A 15,568-nucleotide genomic window follows, 5' to 3' on the forward strand; every position below is an offset into this window, starting at 1 on the left:
AACACATAAAAATCAAAAGTGAGATCAATTAACACATCACTTTTTTAATTATTCTTAAAGACTTTGTATATATATATATAAATATAAAGAAGTTTTTCTCAAGGAAAATGTTTTGTTTAAAAATCAAACGAATAAAAAAAGTTTAGTTATTTAGGAGTGATAGTCAGTCCTTATATAAAAATACAATATACCTATAGCCTATTTTTTTTATATAAATATATTTTTTAGTTTACGTCTTTCATTTTAAAAAACTAGTGAACTCCTAGCAAAATTAATTTAGGAATGAAAACGGTTGTTTATTTGTGGTCCAAAACACTGATTGCCTAATTAAAACAAATTTCATTCATTATATTTCACTAATAATTATGTAATCAAAATTATTGTATGTTCTAAAAGTTACCTTCTTGTTCATGGATATTTGCTGGCTTGTTGGATCCAATCATAGGACAGCACAGTTGTTTCTCCCCATAGTGATTGTTATTGTTAATGCTAGTATGTGTTTTATATGCCTTATCACCAAACGGTGGACACAATTCTGTTGGCATTGGTACTTGAGATGGATGTGGCGCTTGAGGCGGAGAACTGTTTACTAGCGACATGGGACTCATATTGAAAATATCGGGATGCAATTTCAAGTCAGGTAGTTTAACTAGTGGTGTCTGAAAACGAGTATAAATATTTAATTTTTTTTAATATATTTTATCTTTATTTATATTTTTCATTGATTTGTTTTAATTCATCGTAATAGGTTACTTACTCTAAAACATTTAAGCTACTAAACTAGTCATTTCCCAACAGCTAATATAATTATTAAAAAATAAAAATTAATTATAACATCCTTTTTGGTTTATTTTTTTGTATTTAAATGTTAATATTGTATTAATAATTTATATGGGGTCTTCAGCGATATTGTCATATTGTCAATAATTTTTTCACTTTTACATTAAAATATCGCAACATTATATAAAGTATTAATTAATTTTTACTAACTATGTCTGTTTTTATCGTTAATACCGATCAATTCTAATTTATATTAATAAATTGCTTTTTCACAATATTGACTGCGATTTTTTTTTTTAGTATTGCGATCAAATAAAGGAAAAATTTTGAAATAGTTTAATTTAAAAAATATAGTTGAAGACCCTAATTTATTATTAATACAATATTAACATTTAAATTATAAAAAAATAAATCAGATAAATGAATCGTTTCCGAGAGATTATCACATAGGTTATGACAACTAAGAGAACAATTAATTCCAAGAGATGTTAACCATCTCAATTAGAATTAAATTAATAAATTTCTCAATAGAAGCACATCTATCAGCTCGGCCTAATCAAATGTCATCACTATAATTTAATTATAAATCATAATAATAATTTATAGGTGATAATTTTATTATTTTTTTTTTTTTTCATTGATATAAAATTAGAAATCATTTATTTAATTTAAGTACATTAATCATTATTTAAAACTTAAAAAATATACAAACAGAATCGCTAATTTAAAATAAAAAAAATAAAAAATGGAGTGGCTACTGACAAACACTCGAGTTTTTCACTCCATAAAAAAAAAAAGTATGTGGTAAATCAGATTATTGGGAAAAAGCATACACAAACTAGATTCAAATGTCAGAGAACCGGACTAGAAAATCAACAGATCCAACATATTAAATCTATTTTGTGTCATATGGCCCCCAAGTTCATCATTTTTAGCACAAACCAAACTTCATCATTGATTTATCATCATTAATAACAAAAAATTAAAAAAATGTGTATGTTGCTAGAATGCACAGATAAAGTAGAATTTCTTTTGAAGTTGTGTGGCTATGGCTATGACGACAGAATTCTGTGTATCAAGGTGCGACCTATAGCAGCCTTATGTTGTTGCACTGCAGATTAAAACAGTAAAGAGCTAATAAGTAGCTGTTTTTCATTTGACCCTGATACTGTGACGTATGTACTACAGATTGGCCTGCGGAACGCTGCATTGTCTATGATCATATGCAGTCCTGGTACTGTACAATATTTATCAACGACAATACTGGGTTACATACTCTTATATATTTTCTTATATTTACTTCCAATAACCTATCAGATTCATTTCCGTAAGATTTGTTTCCAAACGGTAAAATCTGCCGTACATTTTTTTCGACCCTACATATAGAAGTTTCATTTAAAAAAAAAATATCTTTGACTAGCGTTAAAAATTGTAAATAAATCTTAATAAAATATTTAAGCTTTGCATCAAAGCCAAATTTGAAAATAATACTAATTCTACCCGGATCAGAAAACCAGATCGCTTCCGAGAATTGTCATACAGATAATGTTTTCAACGAATCATATTTTTCAATGCCGGAAAATAATAAATTATCTCAACCAACAGAAAATCTATAACCACATCTCAAACATTTATGTCAAACTCGGCCTGTTATCATCATTTCCATTACATACAAGTTAAGTTTGAAATTTAATTTAACCTCAATAAGATAATGAGTTAACTTTATGTGCTTTCTACATATATAATTATTTAATTCAAATTATATATCTACTTTGTTTTCTTCAGGTATTAGGCTACCCTCATTATAGCTTATGTCATGTTGATTGGTTCCATTAATTGCAGCCTTTCCATTACAATTATTTTTATCTACTGGTTCTGGCGAGGAAGATTTGATTACACTATTTGGTAAATTTATTCCAACACCTACAAAATTGATGTAGTCTAGTAAGTAAAAAGTAAAATATGGCTTTGAACACAAGGAGGTAGGACAAACGCTTACTAGCAAGTTCCCGATTCAATACAATATAACGTTTTGGCGGCCTTCCTTTAATAAGAACTGTACTACTAATACTAGTCAATAGTGCTATCACTGATTGATATCCATAAACTGCTGGCTGAATAGCTGTGCCAAACATGCGTAAGTAGGCAGCCTCAAGGGATGACAATAGTAATCGGCCATCAGTCATCATTAACAAACGATAAATATCTTGGGCAAACAGCTGTATTGGGGTCAGCTGAATATATTCTTCTCCAAATTTGGTTTTGATAATCTAAACATATTTTTTAGTATAATATTCAAATAAAAAAGAAATATATAGCTTTAATTGTAAAATTAAAATAGTTTACATTAACACTATCACTAAGCTTCTCTTGTATAGTTTCATTACAAATTGATTCGCCAAACATTGACTGAAACACAGACTGAAATTGTAAAACAGACATTCTGTCATTTGAAGAATGTTCCATTAGTACTCTTCTCACTTTCAAAGATAACTGTTGTGCCTCTTTACGATCTACAGCTATCAATAATAGCTCGCCGTGATTATCTATTATCTAAAAAACGAAATAAATTTTTGTATATATATAAAAAAATATTAAATAAAAACAAACCTGAAAATTATTAAAATTAATTTTGTTCAAATAATTATTTTAAAAATACAATTAATCTCAATAAAATTTCAAAATATAAATACAATTAACTGAATAAATTGTTTCAAAAAAAATTTCAATTTTAGCTAAATCATTTTTTGTTTAAATAATAATTTAAATAAAAATAGTATTTACTTAAAATAAGTTTAAATAAAAAAATTAATTTAATTTTAATTTTTTTAACTATTTTAAAAACCAGATTATTTGAAATTTTAAATATGAATGTATTTAAATAAAATACATTGGATTTTTGAAAATTGTAAAATTTGAGGGGAAACAAAAAAGTTGAAAAATTTAAAAATGTGTAGAACCCGAAAATCTCCTATCGAGTCAGAAAAATAAAGTTTAAGATAACATACATTTTTAATATTGACATTAATATACTAATAATCTATGACATACTGTATTATTTTAAACAGTAAATTAATAAAATGTATTTCAAATAAAAAATTCTTGTTGCTCCAAATAAAAATGTACTTCAAATTATTATTTGTTATTAAAATAAAAAAAGGCCAGGGCGAAGAAAACTAAAAATAATAGCATTAATTACTGTCTATAACTAACCTTAACAGCGTCACTGAGTTTTTGTAGTAAATCTAATAATGTTTCGCATTCATACATAGAAGGTTTAAGAGCATACCCATATTGCCACAAGAATGCATTTTGTAGTTGGCTTATCGGCAAGGGATAAGTAACTAATGCAGCCAATTGTTCGCCAAGCACATTTTGTTTTACTTCTGTAGTTAGCGATACACGACGTTCACCCTCCAAGTCATCTTCAATCTAAATTTCAATTGAATTTTAAAACAGTACTTTAAAAACATAAAAATCACAATTATTCACAAAGTTAAAAAATGATAATAAATAACATACAAGTTTAAATTCACAAACAAATAAAAATGAGTGGGTTAAACATTATGTAGTACCACAACCAATACACAAAAACAGCTGTTATACTCCTAATAGTACCTTAACAATATGAGGTATTGCTTCAAATAACTCAATCAGTTTTGTGAATCCGAAATCTGCTACTTTACATTGATGGCCAAAATGATGATGATAAGAAGGAATAAACTTATTAAACAATAAACTACATTGTGGAGCATGACTCAATAACTCAATTACCTAAATAAATAATTAATTTCATAATAGTAGGTATTTCAAAGATGAGATAAAATCAAAAACTGTTTGTAGCCACTAATCAAAATAATAATATTAACTATTTGTAATAAGTTTAATGAATCAATCACTAATATTAAACACTTACTTCTTTAGCAAATGCTTTTGTACGTTCAATTTCGTCTGGAGTTTGTTCACGTTTTGGTATTGCTACGGACTTATGTCCATCTAAATGGCCAATAACAACTGTATTTTCAGATACTTGTGATAATAAATCTTCTAAAGAACATAATCCATAATCGACAGGATCAAATGTACGGCCAAGTGTTTTTTCAAAAAGAGTCGCAAACTCCACAACAGGAACTTGCTTGCTAGCAACCGACTTAAGAACACGTAGTAAATCTGATGTAAATCTACGCATTTGAGCTTTATGCGCCAATGTCATAAAGCGTTTATTACCTTCGCCGAATACCTAAATATATAATTAAAGATTGTTGTAATTTTTTTAAACTAGATTAACTAATAAACCAACAATTAACACACTAATTTTCAGTGCATAAAAATTGAATTAAAGCTTATTATTATTTTTTACTGGATTAGCTTTTAAACCATCAATTAATACATAAATGCATACAAATGTAGAAGTGTTTATTTTAATTGATTACAAATGAGGACTTTTTTGCAATAAGTCATTAGAATATGAATAACTAATTAAAAACTATAAATTACTATTTCATTATTAAAAACCAATACCTTTTCAGCTTTGAACTGAAACCAAATGTCTATATACAGAGAAATTAGATTCTAATAGCCAAATAATATATCGATCAGAACCCTAACCAATGAGTAATGGCAAGCTGACTCCGGTCAGGGCGCAATATTTTGAACAATTTACAAAATCTCCGACAAAATATTAAATTTAATGAAGTTTCAACTTTTAACACCTTTAAAAATTGTATAAGTAAAATATCTATACATATTATTTTACTCTACCCAAAACCATACATTTCTATGTGATCATTTTTTGATAAAAATAATTACTATTTATGTACATAAAGTTTAAATTGTTTAAGTGAAAAATTTTAATTTTCAATATATATATATATATATTATGTATGCCCACACATGTGTAATAAATAATTAACATATTATAAATGCACATACTTGAACAATATTAGGTAATGCTTCTAAGAGATCGATAAGTTTGGTGAAACCATAATCGGCAACACGACACTGACGTCCAAAATGGTGATGATAAGCTGGTATAAATCGATTAAACGACATAGTACAATGAGTACAAGTTTTTAACAAATCAACTAGTTCACGGCTTAATAACGCCAAGTTATTTGCTAATGGTGGGCTAATACTTTTTAAGCCACTAACACTAACTATAAGAATAAACAAAACACAAATACATTTAAATATAAATACAAATTATGACAAACTTAATAATCATTGAAATTTTTTTAGAATTACTTTCTGATTTAGTGTCAGATTCTTGAGTAGACGATCTAGTGGACATATTTCCTATATCGGAAGCAGATGACGTTGTAAGATACTTAATACCGACACTACAGCTTTGTAGCAACTCAACACCACCAACAGCAGTAACTATATGTTCCAGAGGAACACCATTTTCATCCATTTGAATTGGTTCATTAAATGCTGCTTCATAACAATCGCAAATACTGAAATATATAATTAAAAATTTGAATTAAATAAAATAATCAACTAATATTATTATATTTACGTGGCGAGTATTAAATAATTATTGTGTGACGATATTAATGAATGCAAACGCGTAGAAAATTCTGTCAATGAAACTTTCACATTAGGTAACGCAGGCATTTCCAATTCAGCCCAACCTTTATCGTCAGTTGGTTTAGTAATTTTAGCATGAGTTGGACAATATGAAACAGCATCACTTTTGTCCTACACAAAAAAAAAAATATAGTCATCTTTGTAAAAAAAGAAACATTCATACCTATAGGCTGACTCACATTATAATACAGACATTTTAAGCAAAAGACTGACACTAATTCAAAACTTATCTCCCATTTTCCCACATTCTAACTTTTAAAGTTACTTACAGATTCTTGACAAATTTTAATTTATTTGTAAACTAAAAACCTTGGAAATCAAATTTTTGGTATTTTTGCTACTTAAAAAACTTACCAAAAGTGACATCGGCATAGAAGATTGAAGAAGTGGAGATGGTGTGTTACGGTGTTCTGGATTTAAACTAATTATTCTATGATTTGGTTCTTCGGTTATTAAACATACATCTTTCATTTTAAATAAATCGGAAACAGACACTGAAGTCATGAAACGGTTCTCAAACATTTCACGAAATTTAAATAGTGGCAAGCGTTGACCAGGAACTTCTGTCAATATTGACACTATTTGTGATCTATAATACAAATAAAGGAATAACCAAAATGTAAGTTGTTATCTATGAAACAAATGTGTTAGGTTTTATAAAAACTCACCTGAGCAGTGTAGGATTTTGAGGATAACCAGAATGTGCATAAGCAATCATAATTCGTTTAAAACCGATTTTACGCCTGTGCAGCTTAGAGATTGCATATTGTGCATCCTGCTGACTAGATACTCTCACTGCTGCAGCGAAATTGCCATCAGACTGATAAAATACAGACACGTGCAGTACCTAATAATAAATAAATAATAATTTGAACATAATTTCCAAAAATATTCTAACAAAATAGTCTCCTACCATGACATGTTCCCTAAACGTGTTAAATAATATATTTTTCATTTCAACAGAATCAATATTTTGGTCTAAATTAGTAACGTGCAAATCAACTGGATGACTTTGTTGAGCCATAACAACTGGTGGTTGATTTGTTGGCAAGTTATTGAAAGATGGAGATATAGGATGAAAATATCGCTGTTAATAAAAAAAAATAACAATATTATAGGAATTATAATAAGAATTAATTTACAAAAAAACGAACATCAGGATTTGTGTTTTCCATCATAGCAGGAGGACTGACTCTTCTCGGCACGTTAATTATGGGAGGTGGAGGAATTGAAGTATTGACACCAAACAACATATATGGAGGTGGGCCACTTGAATTGATCATGTTCGGCCTTGGGCCACTAATCTAAAGAACAACAAAATGTAATATGATATTATGTAAGCACAAGAACATATGACGCTTCACACGAAAAACCTTAAATTTCAAATTATCAAAAAAAAAATTTTTAAATTAAACTTAATAAACAAAAAGGTATTTATCATAAGAGGGCGTGATATATTATTAGAATGTAAATTTAAGCTAAAGGGCCTTGCGACTCGTGATAAAATTGGTCGCAAATAAACCCTCGACATTTCCAACAATCCAAGTTTCCATTTTATCTATATTCTGACAAAAAAAATACAATCACTAAAGATTCCTCATTAGTTATTACTGTATTAATAAGTAACCTTTTAGTTAAAGCTCTACATTAAGATTTTGCGATAAATTGCCTATACTTTACTCCATAGAATTAGTCACAGTCGCATTTTCTTGAGGAGAACGGAAAGGGCTATATATATATTATGGGGATACAAAGGATAGAATATATGACAACAATTTATCTAGTAGCCATTTAAAATATGCAGACTAATTTTAAGATGAAAAAGTATAAGGATTTTCATGCTATAAAACTTTTAAAGTTATTTTTTCCGAGTTATAGCAAAAGTTTGATAAAAAGTGACTTTTATAGAAGTCATTTTTTATTGGACAGATTTAATTTTTTTTTCAGGTGAAGATTGCTATTTTTTCAATGGAGGCTAAAAGGAAAATTTTTGATTTAGCTATTAGGACTTTAGTTAGATTTATTAAAAAAGTAAAAATATAAATGATTATAAAAAAATGTTGAAAACAAAAATAAAGAATCAGTCTTTTAGCCTCCATAGAGAAGATACTAAACTTCATAACAAAAAAAGGTTTGAAATCAGTTCGGTAGAAAGTTTTAAACTGACACTTATCGTTTTTGTCTTTATTTTTATAAAATTTAGCGCTTTCCGTTCTCCTTAATAAAGAAGTTTTTCAATCCCGTGCAATTTCGTTTTAGACAGGTTTCACTGTAATGTATTTAGTACTATAAAAGAAATGTGTATCTAAATTTACTTGTGTATCTATTTGTGAAGCTCCATTAGGACCTCTTTTCAAGATAGTAATAGGACCGCCATGATTCATTGCTGCAGGATACCCATGTCGCATCCAGTTTTCATTTTGTTTCACTACAGCATAGTAAATATATCAACAAATTATATACATTGAATATTTCATATTATTTAAGAGTAATTTTATATCATGACAAATTACATGCAATTTGAGGAGTTGCTTTTTGAGGTTGAGTCGTAGGTAGTTGTTCCTGATTATCTCTTGTATTTAATATTTGTCTTCCCTTATAATTTACTGGACCTCTTGCTCCATTCTAAGATATAAGAAATGTAATTAAAAAATTATGGCCTTATTTACTTTCCGAAAATATGCATAAGTTTGTGTTGTTTATTTATTAATTAACAACATCGAATGTAGATATGTCATTTATTAAGAATAGGCTAAGTGAACAATAACAAACATAATAAGCTTTATAATTCATAATGGTCAAAAATTAAAACTTACATTTTATACTCAAGACACAAAAGTGAATAATTTTTCTTTTTTCGTCTTTAGATAAGGGGTAAATGTAAATTAGTAATCGCATACATTTATTGTGAAAACATTCAGAAATGTTAAATTGAAATTATGTAGACTTTAGTATGGAAGGTGTACAGTAAATGTACTTTTTAAGTTAAAAAGGTTGATGTTAAGGTTAAGGTTTAAAAAGTTAATACTGTTCTCTCCTTCCCCCACAAATATAGAAAAAATACCCTAAAAATAGACAAATATTTTTCAACTTTAAAATATGTCGCGTTTCAATGTTAATAAGAAATAACTAAATATCTTACTTTACAGATCATTTTAGAGCGATTACATTAAATTCTAAATACAATAAAGCTCACCATGGCGATTTGGGGTCCATTCAACCACGTTTGTATACCGACAGAATTTGACGTCAGCCACGGATTGTGATGTCTCATAGAATTATCTAAACTAGTATTCATTTGAGACATACCAAAACCACCTTTAATTTGTTGCCCATACAAACTATAAAAACAAATTAAGATCAAAAATGATAATAATGTAAAATCAAAAACAAATTTATGCATTACCCATACGTTCTATTTTCAAATGGAGCGGGAGAAGTAACCGGATTTATATTAAACCGAGAATGCATATTATTTGAAGATGAATATTGTATGGTGGTTGCAATATGTTGAATGTTTTCTTCTCTTGTCTGCACTAAAGGTCTATCTACATAACATAACATAATATAAATAATACTTAAATAATAAAATTAAACTTGTTGTATTTGTGCTTACTTATTACATAAGATGAAGACGGCGGAGACTCTTCTTGAACAGCAAATGGTAAACTAACAACAATTTGGCTATTGAACACTCGCTCTTTGTTCATTCGTTTTTGGGCTCTAGGGTTATAATAAACACAATAATTTAACCAACATGCTTAAGTCTAAAAAACTGCTGTGCTTTTCCCTTTCTGTTTCTTCAATTTATGACGATAAAAAATTAACACAATACTTATAAAATAATAAATCACAAAGCTCTTATAAAATTAAAGACACATAGAAATTAAGTTACTCATAAAATAAATTAAAGCTTAAAGAAGTAATTGAATGCATGACTGCAATGGAAGACTCCAAAAATACTATTGAGAGGTCAAATGAATACAAATGCTATATATACTATTTAGGGAATACCAAAGGGAATATTATATAAAAATATAAATGTGGACAATCAACATATGGCATTGAACTAGATAAAACTGATAAATAAAAGACATTGATGTACATTTTATCATTATTGTTATTATTTACCTGGCAGCCATTTCTTTGGTTGGAAATCGAATTGTTGTAGAACAGTTATTGATTACTCCTACTCGACCACCACAGTTTTCTGACAACCTTTTTAAACGATTTCTAATTTTTGCTGGATCTATTCCTACTGGTAAATTGGATACAATCACTTCAACAGGTGTATTTCCAGATTGCTAATAAAAATAAATAACCCATATGTATGTTAATATAAAATCCTTAACATTCTAATTAATTATCTATGTATACAACTACTGAAAAAAAAACCTTATTCTTAATTAATTAGTAGTCTTAAGTTTTATTCTTATCAGACAGAATGATCTTGGGGAGTTTTTGTTTTTTTAATTTTTGTTTTACTAACACTAGTTAATAAAATAGTAGTTTAAAACATACAAACTATACAGGGGGTATCATAATGATCTGACAGATTTACATACATTTTATATGCATTTCTGTCAAATCATAGTGATATACTCTATAATATATCTGGACTAATTTAATAGTATTACAAAAGTTAAACATTAAATAAACTGAAAAACTATATAAGCCGGAATTTGTGTCTGATCCGCCAAGCTGATTTTGTGTAGTTTACTGAATAAAGCGGAAAACTGCTTAATACGGAATTTTCTGTTTTATAATAAATGTTTTTTTTTATTATAAATTTAAGAAGCTAATAGTATAATAATCAACAAAAATTAAATAATTCTGACCTTTCAATTTAGGATTTTATTTTCACTTAAATACACTTGCATACTTCCCTAAATATGCTTGTAGCATAACACTAATTTATTAAAACAAATAAGTTTCTGTAATAATATAAGTTATAACTTACTCGTAGAGCGTTTCTTAATGGTAACATCTCAACAAGAGATGTATAATTGTAATGTTCATTCGCACATAAAATCAGACTTTCCGAACATAACTCATTATGCAATAATATCACATGCATTTTTTTTCTACAAAAGAAAAATGTATTTATACATTTCATGAAAGTATTAACGCTAATTGTGTATATATATATACACAATTAGCGTTAATACTTTCATATATATATATATATATATATACTTATTCTAATTACTAATTTTGTAATTGTACCTATGTCTGATATCACAGAGATCAGATGCAAAATTCACATCACCGGATACTAAAACTACAGCTGCAGGAGACCCATGTAAATCTGCAAATCTTCTCATCGAGAGGCGGAGTTTCTCGTCAGCTGCATTCTTACACACAGAAGTAACATGAACTAAATTTACCTGCAACACAAAATAGTTAACTAAAATCGTTTAATTTACCTATATAGGTATCTCACTTGAGCATCATTTAGTTCTTGAACCACTTGTGCATTTTCTTTTTTAACATCGCAAACAACAAGAAACTCAGCTTCTCGATACCCAATAAAAAATCGATCTCTTATAGCTTGTGCTACAGCTACTGCAGATCTACCTTTTGGTACCTATAATAATATAAAAATTATATAATTGTGTGACATATATTTTAGAAGAATATGTGTACGGCAAATTCAGTAATAAGAATCAACTTTATTCAGAATAATAACCAAGCTCTAGATGGTGACTAATAAGCCTTACATGAGAGTAAACTAAGATTAAATAGACGCTACTTTAATGTATTCTTATTTTGAATTAAGTATAGGTATTTAAAAATATAGTTATTTAAACTGTAATTTAAACATGAGACCTTTTACCATAAACGTTACAAATTTATAATAAATATATAAAAACAAATGGTTACATACCTGACAATTTTCAATGTCCCAAAAAACTCCAATCGGAGGTAAATAGTGAGCAAAAGAATGCTTATATGGAAGAGAATCTGATGAATATCCACGAAGAGAACAAGAACCACGAAGTCGATTAAAAGGTTTCTTATTTTTTTTATAAGAGAGTAACTGACTGTCATAATGTTGTACTTCTTGTTCATATATATCAGAATTTGAATCTAGTGAATTAGAATCTGATGCTGAATCTGAATCACTGTGAGAATATGATGATGAAGTAGTCGTGTTCTGTAGATGAGAATCTTTTGATGGAATAAAAAATCCATTGCTAAGATGAGGTGATGGTGGAAATTTGAAATTTGTATCTACTTGATGGTCACCTGAATACGAATCTATGTTTCCAAAGCAGCCAATATTTTCTTGACGATTAAAGGATACTTCATAAAAAATGATAATAATAAATTATAATACCTAGTTAGTAAAAACTACTTTTTAAAAACACTTACGTTTTCTAGTACAAACAATAAGATGATCCATATTTAGTACATTAACATAACAGAAAGTATTTATGGAATATACCTCAAAAAATATATGAGGTATTTATTAAAGGCTGCATTTACAATTTAATATTTTTCCTAAATATTTGAGGTCTAAATTTGTATCTTGGTATCATTTGTGTACCAATTGATTAGACCTGTAACAAAACACAATAATTTTAAAAATACACATAAGTATATGTTAATTAAGTTTGTACATTGTATAAGTTTTATATTTATTGTAAATATATATATATATATACATACATTTATAAAACAAAGTACCTTTTCTTTGTCTAAGATAATTCTGGAAACTGCTAGCTAAATTTACATGCAGTTATTTTCATTTTTCAGAGAAACACTTAAGCGGTTAATTTTATTGATTCCTAATATTAATTGATTAATTTTATTAATTTATTTATGAAACTAACAGTCTGACACTAAATGGTGCTGCTCCATGACGTATCAATAGATACAAATAATTGCCGCAGCGGAGAATATGCAGGGTAAAACCACAGAATTGTCAACCGCGGCCATTACTGCTCAGCAGAACCAGTACGGTGGAGAAATCCTAATCAACATCCGGACTATTATGCACACCTTATAAATACAGGTGGTGCTATTGGTTCGACGTCTTTTTCTTGATTGTAATCTGTACAGTACTGGGTACCATTCTCATTATATGAACCATATTATTGAAACCTTCTGTTATATATTTTACTATGGTACTTTTACCTTACACCTTTAAAAACTCACACTGAACGCCAAAGGAGTGTAGTGTCATAGAAGTAGTATAATATCAATAGTCCAAATTAATTTATTTCAAAAGTTTAAAAGAAATTTACCAGTTGTAAATATAATACACTTTACAAGCTCTGTATGCATCTGCCATAGTGCCGTTTTGATACATAGAAAAGTTTGCAATTGTATATTTTAACCCCCGAAAGCCAAGGTACACAGGCAGCTACTACCATACATATATTTACAACACACTACTCAACAAATTGGTCTAACATAATGAGTTTTCCTTTTTTCTAATTTTTTCCACTCGTTACATCTAAAACTGCTTAACAGACTTTCATACATAATTCATTTTCCCTGTATAGTTATGAATAATAATGAAGTCCAATTTCAGCAAAAATGAATTTTAACTGTTTAAGATCAGATTTAATTTGTCTTAATTCAAAACACTTGAAACAAATTTTTTACTAAAAATGGATTTATCAGGTCATCTACCAAAGATATTCAGCCTATTTATTATATAGATTTATTGTAATACTACTTACTAATCTATGCAGTACTATCAATACTAAACACTAATCTGTTTTTTTATAACTTTAATATTATATGAATTTTAGTTATAAAAGCACAAACTAAAATTAATAGACCAATAATTTCCGTGAACCACCCTGTATTATATTATACATTAGTTTCATATACGAGTTAACATTCACTCCTAAATAGGTCATGCGTCTACTTTTTAAGTCATGGTCGCCATGTCACTGTAAATAAAAATCTAGTACACGACCTAAAACATATGAATTATCATTATAACTCAATATAATTTAAATTATACTATTATTATAGTATTAGTATTATAAGCTAAGGCATTTTTCTGTTGTTTATATGTAAAACAATTTACGAACTAAATTAAATGTTTTTTTTAGGTACTACAGAGTTCCATCAGTAGAATAGTATGTTTTATTATTTATTTATGCTCGGTATGAAAAATATAAAAACAATATAAATTATAGTTGTATCAATTACGTATGTAGATTGTTAGTCAAAACATATCAAAGCCCAAAACCAGTAGTGAGTAATATAATAATCCAGGCTGAACAAGTTACCTTAGAATTTTTCAGTTAAGTTATTAAATTTTAATAAAATGTACATATTTTCATTGTTTTATGTGGAAAAACTATAAATTATCAGATGATTTGTATAATATTAATATATAATAGCACTTATTATATTCAGAAAAATAAGGAAAAACAGAAAAATGTGTGTAGTTGTCTTTCAGCTAACTATATTGAATTACATATTGTCTGACCTAATGTTTAGACCAAGTCTTAAAATAAGCACAATAGTTTTTTTTTTTGTAAACATACATAACTAATTTCTAATCTAACACCATCACCGAGTATGAATTAAAAACATTAAAAATTGTATATGTAATAAAATGTTACTTTGTAACAGTATATTTTATATTTCTTATCATAACACTATTCCTAATTACGTGTTTATATAATATTGTAAGAAAATAATGAGTTAATCAAGTTATGAACAAAATTTAAACAATTGGGGATATTTTCAACTAAACTATTGTTGTTAATGTTTAACAAGGACATCATGAGGGTAATAGTCTAAAACAAATAGGTTTTACAATTCTAGATTAGAAAAACAAATTCATATACTTTACCTTTTCAGATGAGAAAAAATGTATATTCGTAAATGTATAATGAGTACACTGTACAAAGCATTTGAAACGGAATTTTTATTTTTAAAAATAAATTTGTTAACCGGATGGAAACAAAAACACGAATAGGTAGGCAGTAGCCAGTAGGTACGAGGATTAAATATTTACTGCACACAGCACATTGCCAAGAGGCGTCAGGCGAGAAGCGAGAGCCAATAAAATATCAGGTGGTCTTTGGTTATCAAGTAAATTACTGATAAAATGTATCATCATGGGCTAACTACATACATGCTTCGTCTGTAAGGCATAATATTATTATGGGGTCTATGGATAAACCACATAGGTAATCCCTCAGATATATAAAGATAAACATACTAT

At 27.9% G+C, this 15,568-nt stretch overlaps 1 protein-coding gene across 3 annotated transcripts; it reads right to left on the minus strand.

Moving 5' to 3' along the window:
- Position 1: 1 nt before the first annotated feature.
- On the minus strand, positions 2-15,517 carry LOC126835190 (meiosis regulator and mRNA stability factor 1). 3 transcript variants are annotated; one of them, XM_050567564.1, is made up of 27 exons: positions 15,194-15,516; positions 12,745-12,932; positions 12,257-12,675; positions 11,813-11,956; positions 11,596-11,756; positions 11,330-11,453; positions 10,501-10,673; positions 9,986-10,092; positions 9,782-9,917; positions 9,566-9,710; positions 8,883-8,994; positions 8,685-8,797; positions 7,524-7,673; positions 7,283-7,456; positions 7,038-7,216; positions 6,724-6,958; positions 6,299-6,480; positions 6,025-6,236; positions 5,713-5,936; positions 4,697-5,020; positions 4,399-4,554; positions 3,994-4,212; positions 3,127-3,333; positions 2,780-3,050; positions 2,552-2,703; positions 401-659; positions 3-323 (listed from the first exon to the last, which is right to left on the minus strand). In XM_050567564.1, exons 2-27 carry the CDS (start codon positions 12,773-12,775, stop codon positions 277-279), a joined length of 4,656 nt encoding a protein of 1,551 aa, XP_050423521.1. In that variant the 5' UTR covers positions 12,776-12,932; positions 15,194-15,516; the 3' UTR covers positions 3-276. The 3 variants fall into 3 exon arrangements, with proteins under 3 accessions (XP_050423522.1, XP_050423521.1, XP_050423520.1); XM_050567563.1 differs by having other exon boundaries at positions 4-323; positions 9,776-9,917; positions 15,194-15,515; XM_050567565.1 differs by lacking the exon at positions 4,399-4,554 and having other exon boundaries at positions 2-323; positions 9,776-9,917; positions 15,194-15,517.
- Between the last annotated feature and the right edge of the window lie 51 nt (positions 15,518-15,568).

This window comes from Adelges cooleyi, unplaced genomic scaffold (genome assembly GCF_023614345.1).
Source record: "Adelges cooleyi isolate 19-005CV unplaced genomic scaffold, UGA_ACOO_1.1 ACOO_flye_CR_arks_rails_tigmint_CR_PRNA_23, whole genome shotgun sequence".
NCBI lineage: Eukaryota > Metazoa > Arthropoda > Insecta > Hemiptera > Adelgidae > Adelges > Adelges cooleyi.

Bases quoted from the DNA above. Each gene is read 5' to 3' on its own strand.
- LOC126835190 (XM_050567563.1), bottom strand. From the start codon at position 12,775: ATGGATCATCTTATTGTTTGTACTAGAAAAC. The intron at 12,676-12,744 runs GTAAGTGTTTTT...TTTTTTATGAAG, and splicing joins TATTGTTTGTACTAGAAAAC to TATCCTTTAATCGTCAAGAA. The intron at 8,995-9,565 runs GTGAGCTTTATT...CTTATATCTTAG, and splicing joins ATGGACCCCAAATCGCCATG to AATGGAGCAAGAGGTCCAGT.